Genomic DNA, 18563 nt, shown 5'->3' with positions numbered 1-18563 from the left:
CCTTACATTGCATTACTGTAGACATCTACTTAATATTTGGCTCAGTTGTTGGTCAACTGTTATATCAGTGCATGTATAAAACAATTTCACCTCTCATCGTATACGCGTTCATAAACAATGGGGTGCACTGGCTCTTCTTTAACTTCTTCCAGGCAGGCGGACAACTGATGTCTCTCTCCTCCACATCACACACAAACATGTCCTCTGGCTGTTTAAAACGCGCGCACACACACACGGACAACAACAGTTGATACTATAAAGATTTACACAGCATGACATACAGTACCTTACAGCTGTACTCACACCCCTTGACTTTTTCCTCACTTTGTTCAATTACAGCCTCTACTTCAGGGGAGCGCAAACAGTAATCCTGCTTGTCGATTAAATCCACAACAAAATATTATAATAATGGTTAGTTGCAGCCAAAGTTCAAACTATATTATGTTACAGTGTCTTGCATTCCTTCCATTATTTTATTTCTTTCTTATTTTCGGGACTAAAACTTTATTTTTTATTTTTTTAATGAACAATTAGGCCTATTACGCCACTGTATTTTAATGTTGGTCATCATGGTACATTGTACTAAATATTTTTGGGGTGCTACTTAGTGGAAAAACTATATAAAATCTATTTTGTGCAGATTTTTCACATCAAATAATTAAAATTAGAGATTGTTATGAAACAAAATGGGGAAAAATATAATCCAAGTGAATACTTTTGCAAGGCTATGTAGAACACTATTATCACGACTGACCTGTATTCTCTCTTTCTGGACCCCAGAAGGTGCAATGTAGATATGTTCTCTGTAAGTCACAGAACAAACATGTTTTAATATTGAAGTTATTACAGCGCATAATCAACATTTTAGGATGTGTGGTTCGCTGGGGGTGTCAAATTTGAAACCCTCACACAGCGTGAGCTACTGCTGCGCTTCCTTTCAAATGTGTTTCATGGTGTGTGAAAAACTCAGCACACACACTGGTTTTCTAGTAAATTCGCCCATCAGCGGTGTTAAAAGTAGAGCAGGGATTTATTCGTCTGTTCCTTTCAGACAGAACTCACTGAAGCGGGACGGTGCCATGTCGACAACTTGTGTGCGCACAGCCGATACGGCTCGGCGCGATGAAATACAGATGTACTTTGAAATTCAAGTTTAATTCATTCTGCGACAATGCTCGTAACTCAAAACACGTGTATCTCAAATCAATTTTCTCTCGTGAAATGGAAATACTATTAATCCATTCCAGAACCTCCCACCCCCAACCCCTCTCCCAAAAAATAAGAACATGTGTTGTGTTGTGGATTTCTAGTTAAGGTAAGGCATTTCAAATTCAAAATAAAAAGTTTTTTTTGTAGTTACAAGCGGAAGTTTCAAATCCAACAGGAACTGGTTTACTGGCATCAACATGATTAGGAAATGGGGATTTTGGGGTTGAGTTGCACCGTAGTATAAGTCGCAGGACCAGCCAAACTATGAAAAAAAAGTCACTTAGCACAAAAATAGGATACTCAATAAAAACATACACCGTAATATAAATGCATCATTACAACAATTCATGTTTCCTTTCCCCAATATCCCTCCGCTCTATTCACACTTCATACAAAGATGCCTTAAAAATGTGTATCATATATTTTTTCCTTCCCTCATGTTTCCTTTCTTTATTTGATGATGTCTTTTTGACATTATTTCAATATTTTGCACACTATAATGGGAGAGAGAAATCATATTTATTTATAATTCAGAGTTTTGATTAAATAAAACACAAACAGACACACACATACACAAAAGAACAAGTTAGGAATTGTAAAGACATCAAAATGTGTGTGTATATATATATATATATATATATATATATATATATATATATATACATTATAGCTTGTCAAGCACAAAGGATGGCCCATTTTGATGTCTTTACAATTCCTAACTGTTGTTCTTTTGTGTATGCGTGTGTCTGTGTTTTATTTAATCAAAACTCTGAATTATAAATAAATATGATTTCTCTCTATATATACAAACACACACACACACACTAGCTGGTTCGCCGCCCTCCGGGCGGCTCATCAGCTAGTTCCTGCGGAAGGCTGGTAAGGTGGGCCTTTGGCCCACCAAAGTGTTGTTGCTTGGTTCAACTTTTTGTTCATCTTCATTGCTTATCGCGAAAATAAAGAGATGTTTAGCTCTACTAAATAACTAACAATTTTATTGCAATGCTTGTGGGTAGACAACATTTTTTCGCTAAGATGCCCGCGCGATCGTAGTGAGCCACTGCCTGAGCGGCGCGGTGAAGTAGGTACGTTTTGAAAAGGGACAGACGGAAGGACAGACCGCGTGCGGGACGACGCGCAATATATATATATATATATATATATATATAAGAATATATATATATAAGAATATATATATATATATATATATATATATATATATATATATATAAGAGCTGTCAAACGATTAAAATATTTAATCTAATTAAAAATGCAACTGTCATAACTAACTCAAATAGACTAAAAAATTAATCGTGATTACTCACATATTTTTTATCGTTTCTGAATTTCCTTTTACATTTTTTGTCCTATTTTTTCCCAATTTTAATGCTCTCATCAACATGCAATCATGAATCAGTTTTCTATGTGCCAAATGCAAAAATGTACTGAAATAACAATTTTGATTTTCAATTTTACATGAACATTTTTCACTTGGAGCACATAATCTCTCACACAATATTACTGTCCATCAACAACAGTGAAAACAATATTTTGTCACACAACAGCTGCTTTAACAGCTTTTTTTTATAAAATCAAAACAGAGCAATATAACATTATAAAGTGCACATCTAAGGTAAACTAGTACTCAGCCTATAGTAGATTTAAACCATGGTTGCATACTTCGTTTTTCTCAAGTTTACTTTGAACACAGCAGTCTGTTTCTGTATGTTTGTTGAAGAATAACGAGACACCGGACACCAGTGTTCATTTTGTGCCGCTGTATTCAAAACTGCCCGCCGTACAAAAAAGCGCACGCACTTCTCCCGTGCTGCTGGGGCAAACCATCCTGAAAGAGGGGGGGGGGGGATCACTCCCCCTAACACAGTCAGGCTATGTTGATTGTGTTGGTCCTTCTTGTGCAGAAGTCTCTCTAGTTTTTGTGTAGACCTCATTTCGAATGACAACACTGGAGGCATTTTATTTTCGCGAGGTCGCTAACACTGTCAGACAAACACAGAGAAGCTCCACCTGTTCTATTTATATGGACGCAGAACACTGTAACCTTCCACACAAAATAGTTCCAAACAAGTAACACCGCTAGTGACGGGTGCCGCGTTAATCTCGCGAGAAAAAATATATATATATATATATATATATATATATGGGTGTGTGTGTGTGTTTTCTTTTTAATCAAGCTGGACAATGATAATGGGTTTAATGGATGGCAAAATTGCTTCATTTCTTCAGAGCTTAATTACCTCTGCACAAGTGTAGAAGCAGAAAGGCCCTGAAACGTGTTGGAGGCACTGTGGAGGCATGAGCTACAAAGTACCCTGGTGCATGCGCATTTGCTGTCAGCAGTTCTGACTCGTGAGAAATGCAGTTTTCATGCTGTATATTTGTAAAGTATTTTTTAATGTATTATTTTATTATTTATTGGGAAATGCAGGACTTCCCATTTTAATAAGTGGATCAATCACAGGAAGCAACAGCATTTAAGAGCACTAACTTTTTTTTTGTTTTCCTTTCCTTGGCCTGTAAATGAGATGACAGGAAAGAGTTATTATGCTCAGTCTTTTGCATTATAACTGCAGACACTCTGTTATTTTTTATCAGGCATTACTGATTTATGTGTTCCTTCAGTTTAGGGTGCACATTAAATAAGGTATGCGTGGAAGGCGGTTTAAGTTTGACCTACGGAATAAATTTGGACTCGACCGATCAGATAATGCTTTTTAATGGCACCATTGTAGCTGCCACAGTGTGAAAATGACTTTAAGTATGTCTGACCATGGAATGGCCACTACCACTTGTTAAAACAACTTTCCAGCTTGTTAAAAACAACGGTGCGTTCACATTAAACAGTCACTCATCCTCTCTACATTTCCCACAGCTCAGGAAAAAGGAAAAAGCAAAAAAAAACCTATCCGGCGACAATTACGCCAGAAGCTTGTTAATGGCCACAACATGTGTGAAGTCGAGCTGACACTTCCAAAGGGAACTTATACCATCAAATTCAATTTAAAAAATGATAAAATGTTTTAAATGGGCCCGGTTTGCATGTTTTTTTTGTCACACTATTTTTCTCTTTTGATAAGCTTACTGGGGCGAAAAGAACGTAGCTCATGATATACAAACCCTCTTCTCAAACTGATTCCTCCGCCTGTCCCAGTAACCCATCCCAGCTGGTAGAAGAGTCGGCAGAGTTCCGGAATAAGCATACAAGGATGCTCCTTGTCCTAAAACACAAACAACTGGTTAGGGACCAGTCACTATATGGTAACTCAAAATTTTAGTGAGTCGGTGCAGAACTGAATGATCAGATGTGGTTGTCGTTTAAATCAACAGCCCAATACTCTTACTCCTGTCAAGTGAGCTCTTCGTGGAACTTAAGCCTAACACCAAGTTAAATACATTTTTCATTTGTTTTTGTCGAACGGGGGAAAGTGGCTTTCGGAGTCGAGGGGAATGAGGCTCAGTTAGTTTACATTTCTCAGTAACAGTCCAGCTGCTCTCAAGATAACTAATCATACACAGGGAGGCTGAGCATCTTAACATATCTTTCCTCACAATTCTGAAGTACTCCAGCTTCGGCCCACATTTCAAAAACACGCTTATTTATCTAATTGAAGGCACTAATTCAACCAATTCAAACGGTGAATGTGATTGCGAATGATTGTGGCCTATGATGGGCTGGCAACCAGTAAAGCTTGAGAACCCGTCTTATGCCAAGATAAGCAATACTGGAAATGGATGGACAAACAGATGTAGACAAGCTCTTATTTCTCACATTCCCTCAGATTTGATTTATAAATACAGTAACTTTCATCAAATATACAGTATATACACCACTATTTTTTAAAGTGAATACATAATTGATATGAGTTTGTTGTTTTCTAATTGAATAATTCTTTGTTGGGACTCGACTAATACACAATCTCTTAACATTTATGAGTGCATTCAAACCTCAGTTTTTGAACGTCTATGTTCTCGACCAAATCGGTTTTCGACCAAAAATTTCGAGTTTTTTATGCCTCGGATTACGACCGAAAATCGGTTCTCGATCAAACTGAGCGCATTTGAATGCGTCACTTGACTCCTTCCTCTCGCCTTCCTTTACACGAGGAAGTGACGCTTCCTCGGGTGGATGACGCGTTCAATAAAGATTTATTGGTTTTGTGGTTTCGGTTTTCGAACAAATCGGTTTTCCAACAGCCTTCTGGAACGGATGTTGGTCCACATCTGAGGAATGAGTGTATATCTGTGACTGCATGTTACAGCCCATGGAAGCCCAATTCCTTGTTTCATCCCTGTCAAATGATATTTACCTCTTTTTCTGTTGGTTCTGGACCCACACCTTGTTCGCCATTGTTGGTGCCACACAAAGATGACATTTGCTGTGGGAAAACATTCACAACAAAATTTGACATTTTAAAATGAATGAATGAATGAATGAATAAAATTGAACTCATTTTTATTTGTGACTACAGGTAGTTAGAATGATATAAAAACATGAATCATCAATGTTGCCCCCCCCAACCCCCCGCTTACATGCAGTAATTTCTCCAAATTCTCTTAATTTTTTCATGATATTATGGACCGTAGATGATGATGATATTATGGACCGTAGATGATGAAATCCCTAACTTATTTGCAACTGTACATCCAGGAACCTTGACCTTAAACTGTTCGACTATTTTCTCAGTTGGTTTTTCACAGAGATGAACTTCACCCATCTTTGCTTGCAATTTCGGGAAGATCTTTTTATTCACAAAAAAATGGCACCAACTTGTTCCCAGTTAGCCTCTCTGCCTGCAGAATGTTCCAAAAAGGTGTTTGGTGAGCAGTCTTCAATGTTCTCAGTCTTTCTGCCATCTGTCCCAGCTTTTTGGGGAATTTGTTGCAGCTATAAAAATCTAAGTTCATGATTATTTGCGAAAAACAATTAAGTGTATCCGTTTGGAAATGTAATAAAGATGCGGATCATTGTATTCTGTTTTTATTCGTGTTTAACAGTACCTCACAACTTCATTGGAATTGGGTTTGTACAAAAGTTCACCTTAGCATTCAAACCAAATGACCACAACATGCACACACCGTAAATGACGCAGAGTTTGGCAACAAGAAAAGGTTTACAGGTCTGAATCATTAATATTTTTCTAGGTCCAGTCTATTTTTTATTAGAATAGCCTCTGTGGTATAAACTATGAGTCAGTCATTTCCGGTATCTTCAAATTGTCAAGGGAAAAAAAAGTTAAGTCTTTCAAATGTAGTCATGATAACTTTACGCAGTTGACCAGTATAGTATATGCGAACACCTGCAGTCACGCACATTTGCGACGTAATCAGAAGTCGGAATAGTTCTGATAGCAACGAGTAATCAGGTTCACCCACGTTCCAACAACTTGCATGAAATGTTCATTGAAGGAAATAAATGACAGTACTACGATGCATGCAGCCTTTCGAAATATTTTTAATAAAGGTCCACGACACCTAAAGATGTCACCGCATAAGTATAGTGTTCTGGTGTCTGATTTAATAACAATGTTGACAGTGAGAACATATGTGAAAACACGCATGCAACAGCTGTCCGACATCTCGTCAACAGACGCGCAGCGAAGGTAAATATTGCCACGGCAATCGTTTTAATAATAACTTTTGGTAAATTGATGACTTTGCTTGATGTCATAAATACGGAGCAAAAACAGCAGCACATTTGCTTTACAAAGGCTAAAACACGTCAACTCATTTCCTCTCTTCTGCTGACATTAACTGCAACGCTTACCAGTTTCGCGTCGCTCAAGTTGGGGAAAACAATGATACTAATAGTACGTAATGCGCATGCGTCGTATCGGCTTCTTCTTGTGTGTTTGGGACAGCGTTGGGTTTCTTATGGCGCAGTCCTGCCCCCTGCAGGTCAGCGTTGAGGTGTACGTAAGTTTATCTTGTGTTATGTGGAACTCATTCGAATCCACTGTACTAAATGATACATTTTATGTTTTGGTGTCAACTTCATTGCCTTTTTTATTCACCGATCTCAGTATTTGTCAATGAACGCCATGACTTCTTGTTTACTTTCAGACTTTCTCGAAGACGTGTGTGACGTCAAGCACGCTGTGATGACGCTCCTGATCCACAGATGAAATGACTGATTCTCTCCACGTTCAACTATAACCGCATCAAACAAGGTGTACATGAATCAAAAGCATTACTTTCATTCTATTACAAGAAAACAACATGGCTGAAAAATAGTTAATCATACCATCCACAGTCACAGATGCATTAAATAAAATGTGTTCATATACCAATGTTGCACACACTCACAATACGAGCAACAACAAAATTCAAAAGCATCATTTACAACTGTGAAGAATTAAGATACGTTTGTGTTATTGTGCTTCTTAAGTATTATTTGAAAGGATGAGCCATAGCTCGTACCATATGCAAAATGCCCTTGATCGTCTGTGACAATTAATCACTGCGTTTGGCTGTTAGCTTGCGATTGAAGTCGATCGAGGGATAGTAAACATGAGCAGAGACAAGTGAAATAAAGAAGAAAGAAAATGGCAGTATATAGAAAATGAAGATTTGTAAAATGTTGCTTTTTAATTCGAATTTGTTCCTTCTTTGGTTATGATAGTGATGGGCATTGTTCTGGATATGTGTGAATTTCATGAAACTCTGACTGTGGATGCTACGATAGCCTGTCCACCCTTCGCTGTGGTGTTGTGTCACCTTGGCTGCCCCACTGAAAAATTTCCAGAGTTGCAGTATTCTTTTCTTTGTACTAATGGCACAAGCAAAATCATATAAGTCAATTCCCACCGGCAAACTTCCATATAAAATAGGTGGTAACATTTTGTTGAAAAAAAGAAAAGAAAAAAGAAAACACACAAAAAGCATGCTGGCTTGTCAATACATGCATTTGAGCTACTCATTAGTTACTTCTGTGACGATTGTGGGTTTTCATTTTTTGACAAAAGCGTAACCATAATTTTGCCTGTGGCGTGTGTCTCAAGAAAATGTAACTGTTGCTGTGATACAGAGAGCAGCCTTAGTTATGTTCTGAGGCTTCTCTCCTAAATTTGGCACAGCGTCTTGAACCTGTGTTGTATGCAAAGACAACTCAAAGATTATCAGGCCATCCAACATGGTCATACTTGCAGTTCATGGATTTATTCAACAGAATTACACAAACACACGGGTTGAAAAAAAATGTCAAAGAACTAAACATCAAGCTGTAGTCCTGATATAAATACTGTTGGACATCAATGAAAGAAGCTGTCTTGAGAAGGAACACTTCAAACCTGAGAAGGTTGCAGCACTTTGCTCAGAGCACTTTGCTCATAAATAGTGGGCAGACATTCCTGTCGAGACATGCTAAAAGTTTCATTGAGAGTTACAGATATCGTTTGACTTCAGTGATTCCACAAAAGGTTGTGCAATAAAATGTTAAAATAAGGGTAACATCATTTTAGTCCAAGCCATCAGTGATTGTTTCCTTTTTATGACAATTTTGTTGGACCACCAAGAGAAAAAAAAGTAATGTCTCATTCATTCATTCATTCACTCATTCATTCATTCATCTTCCAAGTCTCATTATCATGACATATATTTAAGCAATTCTTTATTTGTTATTACTTTTGTTCAATTTCAAGTTACTTTAATGATCATTGTTGGTTTTTCTTTCATCAGTAGAGAGTTGCCAACAGTTTTGTACTCGATGGCAAAATATGGCATCTTAACGGCTCTCCTTTTGTGTTTTAGACTGTGCTATGGCTAAACCTACAATTGTCAAAGTCTGATGGCAAAAGGATTTCATCGCAAACATTAATGACTGCCCTTGTAACCTTTTATGACATACCAGAGGAAATATTTTGGACAGTGGGTACTTTGTGGGTATTTGGACTCACAGTGGAGCAACACAAAGCAGAACTGGAAGCAGAAGTGAAGTTATGAGGCTAAAGAGATGGACCTGCATATTCAACATGATTGTACTGTTTTGCACTAAAACTGGCAGTTTGGAATTCTCCAAACTGTATGCCGTTGTTGTTTTGCACAGGCAATACCATTTTAGTAGTCGCCCTTACTGTTAAGGCAACAAGTAATGGCCTTTACAAGGTGATCAGTTCTAACTAAATAACCCAAACTAAATTAATTTGTCAAGTCAAGTCATGTCATGATCACACTATGCTCTCGATAGGGTTCTCTTTTTTGTGTGTGTGTAATTTACATGTTAACACTTCTTTAACAGTTTTTTTCCAAGTTTCTTGTGTCATGGGTAGCATTTAAATTGTGGGCATTGTAGCTAGCTAGCTGGCTTGGCTGGCTGACTGGATGAACGGACGATGTCATTTTTGTATACAGTCTTTGACAACATCTTTGTTCAATACGTGTGACTTTTTATGTATATGTTTTCATGAGAATGTTCTAGTTGATGTATTATGTTTCACCATTAAAAGTTACTCAGTGAAACCTGGTTGCATTGCAAGACTGGACAAGTGCTCGCCCACACGTGTTGAGCAATTCAAACAAACACTGCCAGTTGTTGATTACGCCAAATAGCCCAAGGGTGCCCACCTATAATGTGCATCAGTCACCATTAAACCACACTATCTTACTGCTATTCGCCTAATACAAAGTGCCTGTGGAACAAAATCTCACCAGTCTTTAAAATCGTGTGGGGAACTTCCTCTCTGGCAAAAAAAAAAAAAAAAAAAATCGCCTGAACGATGGCAACAATAGGGAAATAACTGATGAAAAATGTTTGTTGTTTCATGAAGTGTTGTGTGTCGGAATTTAACTGGAGCCCTCTTCATTTGGCCACCGATTGTTTTGTATTAATAATGTGTTTCCTCCCCCCATGTACTTGTTTAATGAGATAGCCTAACATGTTTTTCTCTCCGATTTCACTATTCAAATTGCAATCATAATACAAATGTATACAAAAATAACTATGATTGCTATATTTGTTAACCTACGGTGATGATGTGGGTTGTTGTGTCTCAGGCTGGCCCCACTGGTTTTGTCACAGGGGCACATTCAACCCAATTCTCGCTCCCGTTAGTTAACCTTATCATGACGCTCGACCAGTGGTTCTTAACCTGTGTTTGATTGAAGCCCAGGGATTCGGTAAGTCAGTCTCAGGGTTTCAACGGATCCTTTGCCATGGAGGGTAAGACACGTTACGCAACATGTTAATTTGTTGTTACACGCCCGCTTGGCCATCAGATTGGCTGTAGATTTTCACATGACATTGCTTGTCCAATCAGTGCTGGGGGAAATGTAGTTATCTTTGTAGTTAACGTGTGACTGTCATAGTATGTCGTACAATTTTTTAAAAAGTATACTTATCTCTTGAAATTGTATTTGCTTTTTTCTATTTTTAATAAATGTTTTTTAATACCATTTAATACCGCCCATATAATACCGGTTCGCCGCCCTCCGGGCGGCTCATCAGCTAGTTCCTGCGGAAGGCTGGTAAGGTGGTGATTCGCCGCCCTCCGGGCGGCTCATCAGCTAGTTCCTGCGGAAGGCTGGTAAGGTGGACCTTCGGCCCACAAAAGTGTTGTTGCTTGGTTCAACTTTTTGTTCATCTTCATTGCTTATCGCGAAAATAAAGAGATGTTTAGCTCTACTAAATAACTAACAATTTCATTGCAATGCTTGTGGGTAGACAACATTTTTTCGCTAAGATGCCCGCGCGATCGTAGTGAGCCACTGCCTGAGCGGCGCAGTGGCGGCGCGCAGCGGTGCGGTGAAGTAGGTACGTTTTGAAAAGGGACAGACGGAAGGACAGACCGTGTGCGGGACGACGCGCAATATATATATAAGAATATATATATATATATAAGAGCTGTCAAACGATTAAAATATTTAATCTAATTAAAAATGCAACTGTCATAATTAACTCAAATAGACTAAAAAATTAATCGTGATTACTCACATATTTTTTATCGTTTCTGAATTTCCTTTTACATTTTTTGTCCTATTTTTCCCCAATTTTAATGCTCTCATCAACATGCAATCATGAATCAGTTTTCTATGTGCCAAATGCAAAAATGTACTGAAATAACAATTTTGATTTTCAATTTTACATGAACATTTTTCACTTGGAGCACATAATCTCTCACACAATATTACTGTCCATCAACAACAGTGAAAACAATATTTTGTCACACAACAGCTGCTTTAACAGCTTTTTTTATAAAATCAAAACAGAGCAATATAACATTATAAAGTGCACATCTAAGGTAAACTAGTACTCAGCCTATAGTAGATTTAAACCATGGTTGCATACTTCGTTTTTCTCAAGTTTACTTTGAACACAGCAGTCTGTTTCTGTATGTTTGTTGAAGAATAACGAGACACCGGACACCAGTGTTCATTATGTGCCGCTGTATTCAAAACTGCCCGCCGTACAAAAAAGCGCACGCACTTCTCCCGTGCTGCTGGGGCAAACCATTCTGAAAGAGGGGGGGGGGGGATCACTCCCCCTAACACATATAGAGTAGCCATATATATATGGGTGGCCCAGTAGCCCAGTGGTTAGCACGCCGGCTTCACAGTGCAGAGGTCTCGGGTTCGATTCCAGCTCCGGCCTCCCTGTGTGGAGTTTGCATGTTCTCCCTGGGCCTGCGTGGGTTTTCTCCGGGTGCTCCGGTTTCCTCCCACATTCCAAAAACATGCGTGGCAGGCTGATTGAACACTCTAAATTGTCCCTAGGTGTGAGTGTGAGTGCGAATGGTTGTTCGTTTTTGTGTGCCCTGTGATTGGCTGGCAACCGATTCAGGGTGTCCTCCGCCTACTGCCCGAAGACAGCTGGGATAGGCTCCAGCACCCCCCGCGACCCTAGTGAGGATCAAGCGGCACGGAAGATGAATGAGTGAATGAATGAATATATATATATATATATATATAATTCAGCACCCCCCGCGACCCTAGTGAGGATCAAGCGGCACGGAAGATGAATGAGTGAATGAATGAATATATATATATATATATATATATATATATATATATATATATATATATATATATATATATATATATATATATATATATATATATTTATTTATTTATTTCTCACTCATGAAGGGTTTGGTGCATGTGCATATTAACTGGTTGGGTTCAGTACCTCTAAAAAGGTTAAGAACCTCTGCGCTAGATTAGGCGGCTATGAACTGGGCTCCTGAAATGTCGGGTATTACTCTCCATTGTCTATAGCACATAACGTCCGATTTCTGTCTTGTAAAGACTAATAACAATTAGGGAGACATTGACACAGAGGAAGAAAATGGTGTTGAAAGACCTTAAGAGAAGCATGCTGAGGGCACCGCAGAAACAGAAGACTTGAGTGACATTGGTTTTCAGGGAGAACACCGAGCACGATTGAGAGACAGTTGAAGGTACAGGCAGAGTGTGAGATAAACAGAAAATACAGTAACATATGAGCACCCACAAACACTGGACCGTCCTGCGATGTTACTACAAAGGAGATGACTATACATTTCAGGAGCCCATTATAAAAATAAACAGCTTTTATTAAAATGAATTATGGGCGGCATGATGATCGACTTGTTAGTACATCCAGCTCACAGTGTAAAGGTGCAGAGTTCGGTTCCGGCTCTGGCATTCCCGTGTGGAGTTTGCATGTTCTCCCCTTGCCAGCGTGGGTTTTCTCCAGGTTCTCTGGTTTCCTCCCACATTCGAAATACATGAATGGCAGGTTAATGGAACACTCTAAATTGTCCCCAGGTGTGATTGTAATTGTTCACATTGTCTGCCCTGCGTGTGCCCTGCGATTGGCTGGCAACCATTTTGGGGGTGTACCCCGCCTACTCCCCGAAGACAGGATAGGCTTGTCAGGACAAGCGGATTAGAAAATGGATGGATGGATCATGGGGTTACTGTTGTGGACTTGCTTGATTTTGCATTGCGGTATGATTAAATAGCAAGCCAACATTCACCCCTGCAGCTGTTACAATCCTCAAAGTTGGCCAACAAAATGTCTTGACCAAAAGTCTATCCAATATTGTTCCTCACTAGTCCTGGCTGCCTCTTATCGGATACTTGGTAACTTCAAGCGGGTGTATTGTTTCAACAAAACTTGATATAACTTTTTAATGGTACAACTCATTAAATAATTATGAAGTGTAACTGCCTTATTTTAATGAAGTTTTTATTTATACAGAATGTGTCACACCAATAGTGTCAGAGTGTTTTGTGTGTGTGTGTGTGTGTGGGGGGGGGGGGGTGTTCCACGAGTTGTTCACAAAAACTTGCATTGTGAAATATGCTTTGCTGTCTGTTGAGCCCTGCATACAAAGTAAGATAGATTTAGCTGCTAGAATGTTGAGTCATCCACATTAGTCTCACCTTTCCGTCAGAGCTATTTCACAATTATGATGGCACTACTGTATAATCTTTGTGTGGAAGGGGGTCAGGACGGGGGTCCAGATTCAGTGTCCAAAACCACCATTGTTGGGACATGAAATCCTTGGAAGATATATTAGTAAATAAAAAGTCCATCATTCTTCATGTAATAATACCGCATTTAGAATGACACTTTTTAGATCATATTTGTCCCTCATGAGAAAACAAACATTTGAAACACCTATTTGTATGATAAGGGGCAATTCTACACCACAGCAAAACATAGCCACAAAGTTTCAGAGTGCTCTGCGTTACAAGGAGGAAATGAGCACGGACGATTTCTGAGGAAGAGGGTGTGTTCACAGGTGTTCAGGCCCTTGTGTCTTTGTGTTGTTACTCAATGATGTATTCATGCAACACAAACCCGGCCATATAAAAAGGCCAAGCTGTGAATCATCAGATTGAAAGCCTCGTCTCACAGGGTGCACAAAGTTTCAGCTCCATTGAACATAAACTCGATTGGGACTCTTTGATAAAAGGATGTCGCCGCCTTTTCTTTTGGGGATTTTTCTTGGACTTTGGGCCATGGTCTATTCCACCCCGGTGAATTGTAAGTGCAGTTCTGTTCTTAAATAGGCTATTATTATTTGAGTTGTTGTTTTAAGTGTAACTTTTTTTTAAAAAAACTGGAAGTATGAGTAGAATGAATCACTTCAAAATAGATCAATTTTCATGCTGTAACATACTGTTGCTATTGTATACATCAAGCGCACATGATCAATATTTGATAGATGTCACATTCATCTCCAGATATCGTTTTCGGCACATAGGAAGTCGATTAAGTGATTACATCCTTGTCATTCCCACGGTGTGTTTTTTCTTCCCCAATGAGTCAGCACATACATTCCTACCACCCAGCGTGCTCTTTAATCTTTTTCCAAAAGCTCAAGCGTCATGTTTCACTCTCGCAGTGCAGGTTTCACTCGTAGCTCTGGCGGCCCACCAATGGCTTTGCAAAATAACATCAAATCATTATTGGTCTCGAAAAGGTGAAATTGAAGAGAGCAAACAGGTAATGGGCACGTTTTTACTCCTTGTAACCTTATAGGAGACGGTAGAAACGAATAAGGGAATAAATAGGGACAGAGATTTAAGATTACAAGTTTCCCATAAAATTGATCTATAGTTCATTATAAAATGGCACGGTTCATTAATCCCAGCTTGTGTTTTTTTCATCCCCTTCGCGACTTGAGTTACGTTCCCTTGGGTGTGCCAAACGAGTGATAGACTGAAGCTCCACTGAAACTTCCTCTCACCCCACTCACATATGAGTAATCACTCAGGTTAATCATTACTGTCACACCTTAACAAAGTGAGACAACACAAGTTAATACAAGCATTTCAGGCTCCGCGCGCAAAACCCTTGAGGTCAGAGATGACTTCAAAGGAAAAAAATAAAACTTTCCATGTCAAGTATGGTCGGTAAATATTTGTGGTGATCCTTGTATTTTTCCATCTCTTTATCCCAGCTGCGACCCAAATTCCCATCAAATCTGAGGAAGACGTTCTCCGAGAGGCTGTGACGGATGGCTTCCTTGTTGAACAATTTTTACCTCCGTCACTCAAATCCGAACCGCTTCAAAAAAACTCCCCCACTCAACAGTCCAACCAAACATCCTCTGGCAGAGAAGAAAGTCGTAATCACTATCTTTTGATGGAGATCATAGAAGAAGGCAGTGCATCAGGTGACATGCTCTTCCAGCCCAGGGATGAAGATTATTCAATCACAAGTGAAAGAAACTTGTCAAGTTCCAACTCAGAGACCACCTTAAGTCCTACCTCTGACTGGTGGTCCTCAACAGAGTCAAACGCAACTCAGTCAAGTCACATCACAGAGGCCACTGTGGCCTCTCAAACTGATGATCCTGAGAGTTTTTATTCGGGGTCCGGGAATGGTGATCTCCTCGACCACTATGCCACGACAAAAGCCAGTAAGTCCTATACTGGAAGTTTCAGTACCATCGGACGTCAGGATCCAGAAGATGAAGATTTGGAGTCCGGATCAGGATTTGGAATGCCAAAGGATAAAGGAAAACCCAGGATGTTTGAATTTCCATCTGTGCAAGGTAAACATCCTTCATAGATCCATAACACGGTAACATTAACTTGACAAACGGGTGACGTTTTTTTTTTTTTTTTTTTAATTTCTCAGGTGGTGAATTTTACCACGTACCAGAGAAGGATGATTCTGCGAAAACAGAGCAACACAAAGGGCATGTGACACCAGGTAAACTGTCCAACAAATCAAAATTCCTCCATATTCTACCATACTTTTTAGAAAAATACATTTTATTAAGTCCAGCTCTCTCCCATCATCAGATTGGGTCATCATCTTGGGTTTCGTTGTTGGCGTGGCAGCACTCGTGATGCTTTGTGCCGCTATCGCTACCAGAGACAAGTGAGCTTCTTCCACATCGTTGAGAGTTAATTTTCAAATCTTAAACTTGGAGCGAGTATAATATGAACCGTTCCTTCTTTTTAGGTGGAACGGTCCCAGGCAAGCATCGAGTCCACAAACCGGAGTTGACTCCTCACAGCAGCAGAAGGCAGAGAACGAATCGTTCCTGCAAAAAGATACACCGAGGGAAAACGGAAAGGTGGTGGAGTACACGGTTATACCGTTGGATGAGCTTCCAGAGAAATATTCAGACTGAGACAACCATTTTATTTCAAGAGGGTGTCGCCGTGCCACCTGAGACGGAAAAGATTTTGAATATTCTTGCAGTTTTATATTCCAAGACATATTTGTCGCCCTGGAAGAACTGACATGAACACATGTCAGTTCTTATTTCTAATTAGTTAGCACCATCAACTTTTTTATTTTTTAACCACTGAAATCTGGTAAATGAACCCGTTAAATGTGTTTCTTCCGTCCCGCCACCCATTTCTGAGGAATATTCAAAGGAATGTTCATTATTTGTCTTTGTATAGGATTTTTTTGAAAAAGCCAATATTTGATCAGTGTACTTTGTAATTAGGTTTTTATGACATTATATTTTTGTAATTATGGTAAATATATGAGTAATTTATGAGATGCTGTTCTGTTGACCTCCCCCAATAATCAGTTATGAAAGAACTGAATAGACTTTTTTTTTAATAGCTTTTCGGATGTTGCTATTCTGTATCATATGAAACATGCTTTGTGAAATAAGCCCACCAACACCTCATCAATAATTTATTTGTATCATTTGATATTTTCATACACATATTAAAACATTATACACACGTATGGTCGATATATACAGGTATATATATTTTGCCTGACAAAGAGTCTGCCCTGCAGTTTTTTGATCATGCATGTGGATTTGGAGAGTCTCGGTCAAACTATATTACAATCGAAGTTACCTCCCCCCCCCGCACCCCAAAAAAAGAAGAAGAAATACAAAATATATGCTGGCTTTACTAAGATTTAACATTTTCATCAAAAAGAAGAAAAGAAAGAAATTAAATCAGTTGACCAAGAATATTTTTTGGTCAGATCAGGAAAAGATATGAGGATATACGTATATCAAAGTTTTAGATTCTGAGCTAATGTACAGGTATTCCATCAGTATATAATTAAGACGGATTTCCCCCATTTTCCTAAAGTTTATTGTAATAATAGCCACACTTTCCTGAAAGCAGTACATATCAGTTCGGCATGCCACACTTTGTGTTAGAACAGAAAACCCTGATCTGTTCAATGTTTTTACTGAGCGGTGGACTCGACAGACATTTAATACAACATGCACACGCACACACACTTACACACACACACTCACATACACACACAGGGGTATTGTGTTCTTCCCATTCCTGTTGTCTATCCACCAACAGCATAATGCTGTATACCTACAGTACGTACGGTGCAGTCGATGGCCGCAAACGGTGGCAAACAGCTGTGGTGCATGCAGTTGAGGTTTTCTGGTACCCGCCACATTTACAGAAATGACAACAAATTGCACACTCAAAGGACAAATGTAGCCCTTCTCATCAAGCAGTATGAGTCTGTACTGCATGATGAACAGCTTACTTTCATCTCACTACATGCAGACACTTAGCTGCCACCAACATTTTCCAACTTGCAAACGTTTTTTTTTTTCTCACCTTACTCGTAGCCTTGAAACAACCAAATATATAATCAAAAAAGTACACAATTCATGTAATAATCAGGGTCCGTCTCCTTGATCATGATTTGGAGTTCAGTAGTTATTTAGAAATACAAAGTGAAATTATTTGAATAAAAATAAAAGGTCACAAACTATCTCCCCGCCCCCAAAAAGCCCACCGTGAAGTTTATTAAACATACATCTACGGTTAAGTAATTATACAAAGCATAGCAGAAGCCATGCAAAACACTGACAAAAACTCTAAACAAGTTTTACGCATGCATCTATCTATAAAGAGAGGACATAGAATCGACACAAAGTGCAAGGAGGCACTTTAAGCAATAATCTTTTTACATGAGCTATTGCTTTCTTGATACAATTAAATGTGGGAGACCAAATCATTTGTGCATGCAATAAACAGACAAACCAAATAAGATATGTAGTCGCGGGACGAAAACCAAATGCCTCTAGATTAAAGTTGTGCAGATGAGGAGGGCCTGACCCTCCTCATTCTGCCATCAAGATGGATCCCAATAATTCCCTGAATTCATGGGAATCCCAGATTAACTTGTATTGAAACAACATTCTTACTGCACTATGCAGCTGATTTCTTCAAGGCAAGTAAAATATTGAACACACAACCAAAAAAGAATGTGGAAAAGAAATGTGAAACATAAAACAATGCACTGGCTTGAATAGTGTAAGAACCATTTCTCCTTTTTTCATCTTGACAGACTCCCATTTAATTTGCCATGCTTATCTTTCCCGTTTGCACTCAGAAACAGCGCATACTGTATGACCAAATATATTCCAGCCTTATTCTGTAACCAT

General features: G+C 39.0%; 2 protein-coding genes across 9 annotated transcripts in view; one reads left to right on the top strand and one right to left on the bottom strand.

Moving 5' to 3' along the window:
* The window catches only part of apip (APAF1 interacting protein), a 239912-nt gene that overhangs the window by 1757 nt on the left and 219592 nt on the right, over positions 1-18563 (bottom strand). For 2 of the 8 annotated variants that reach the window (XM_052063357.1, XM_052063356.1), the window contains exons 2-6: positions 5538-5607; positions 4348-4448; positions 3719-3744; positions 755-803; positions 91-208 (exon numbers count right to left, since the gene is read on the bottom strand). In XM_052063357.1, coding sequence (XP_051919317.1) covers positions 91-208; positions 755-803; positions 3719-3744; positions 4348-4389 — 235 coding nt within the window. In that variant the 5' untranslated portion in view covers positions 4390-4448; positions 5538-5607. Of the gene's footprint in view, positions 1-90; positions 209-754; positions 804-3718; positions 3745-4347; positions 4449-5537; positions 5608-6994; positions 7077-18563 lie in introns of those variants that run through there. The other 6 variants (XM_052063352.1, XM_052063351.1, XM_052063355.1 and 3 more) reach the window with 5 other exon arrangements.
* On the top strand, positions 14005-16869 carry LOC127599367 (uncharacterized). The gene is made up of 5 exons (XM_052063298.1): positions 14005-14194; positions 15114-15710; positions 15797-15871; positions 15964-16042; positions 16127-16869. Exons 1-5 carry the CDS (start codon positions 14125-14127, stop codon positions 16296-16298), a joined length of 993 nt encoding a protein of 330 aa, XP_051919258.1. The 5' UTR covers positions 14005-14124; the 3' UTR covers positions 16299-16869.

This window comes from Hippocampus zosterae, chromosome 4 (assembly GCF_025434085.1).
Source record: "Hippocampus zosterae strain Florida chromosome 4, ASM2543408v3, whole genome shotgun sequence".
Lineage (NCBI taxonomy): Eukaryota > Metazoa > Chordata > Actinopteri > Syngnathiformes > Syngnathidae > Hippocampus > Hippocampus zosterae.
The sequence above is the reverse complement of the archived record's forward strand: the minus strand, read 5'-3'. Positions and strand labels throughout refer to the sequence as shown.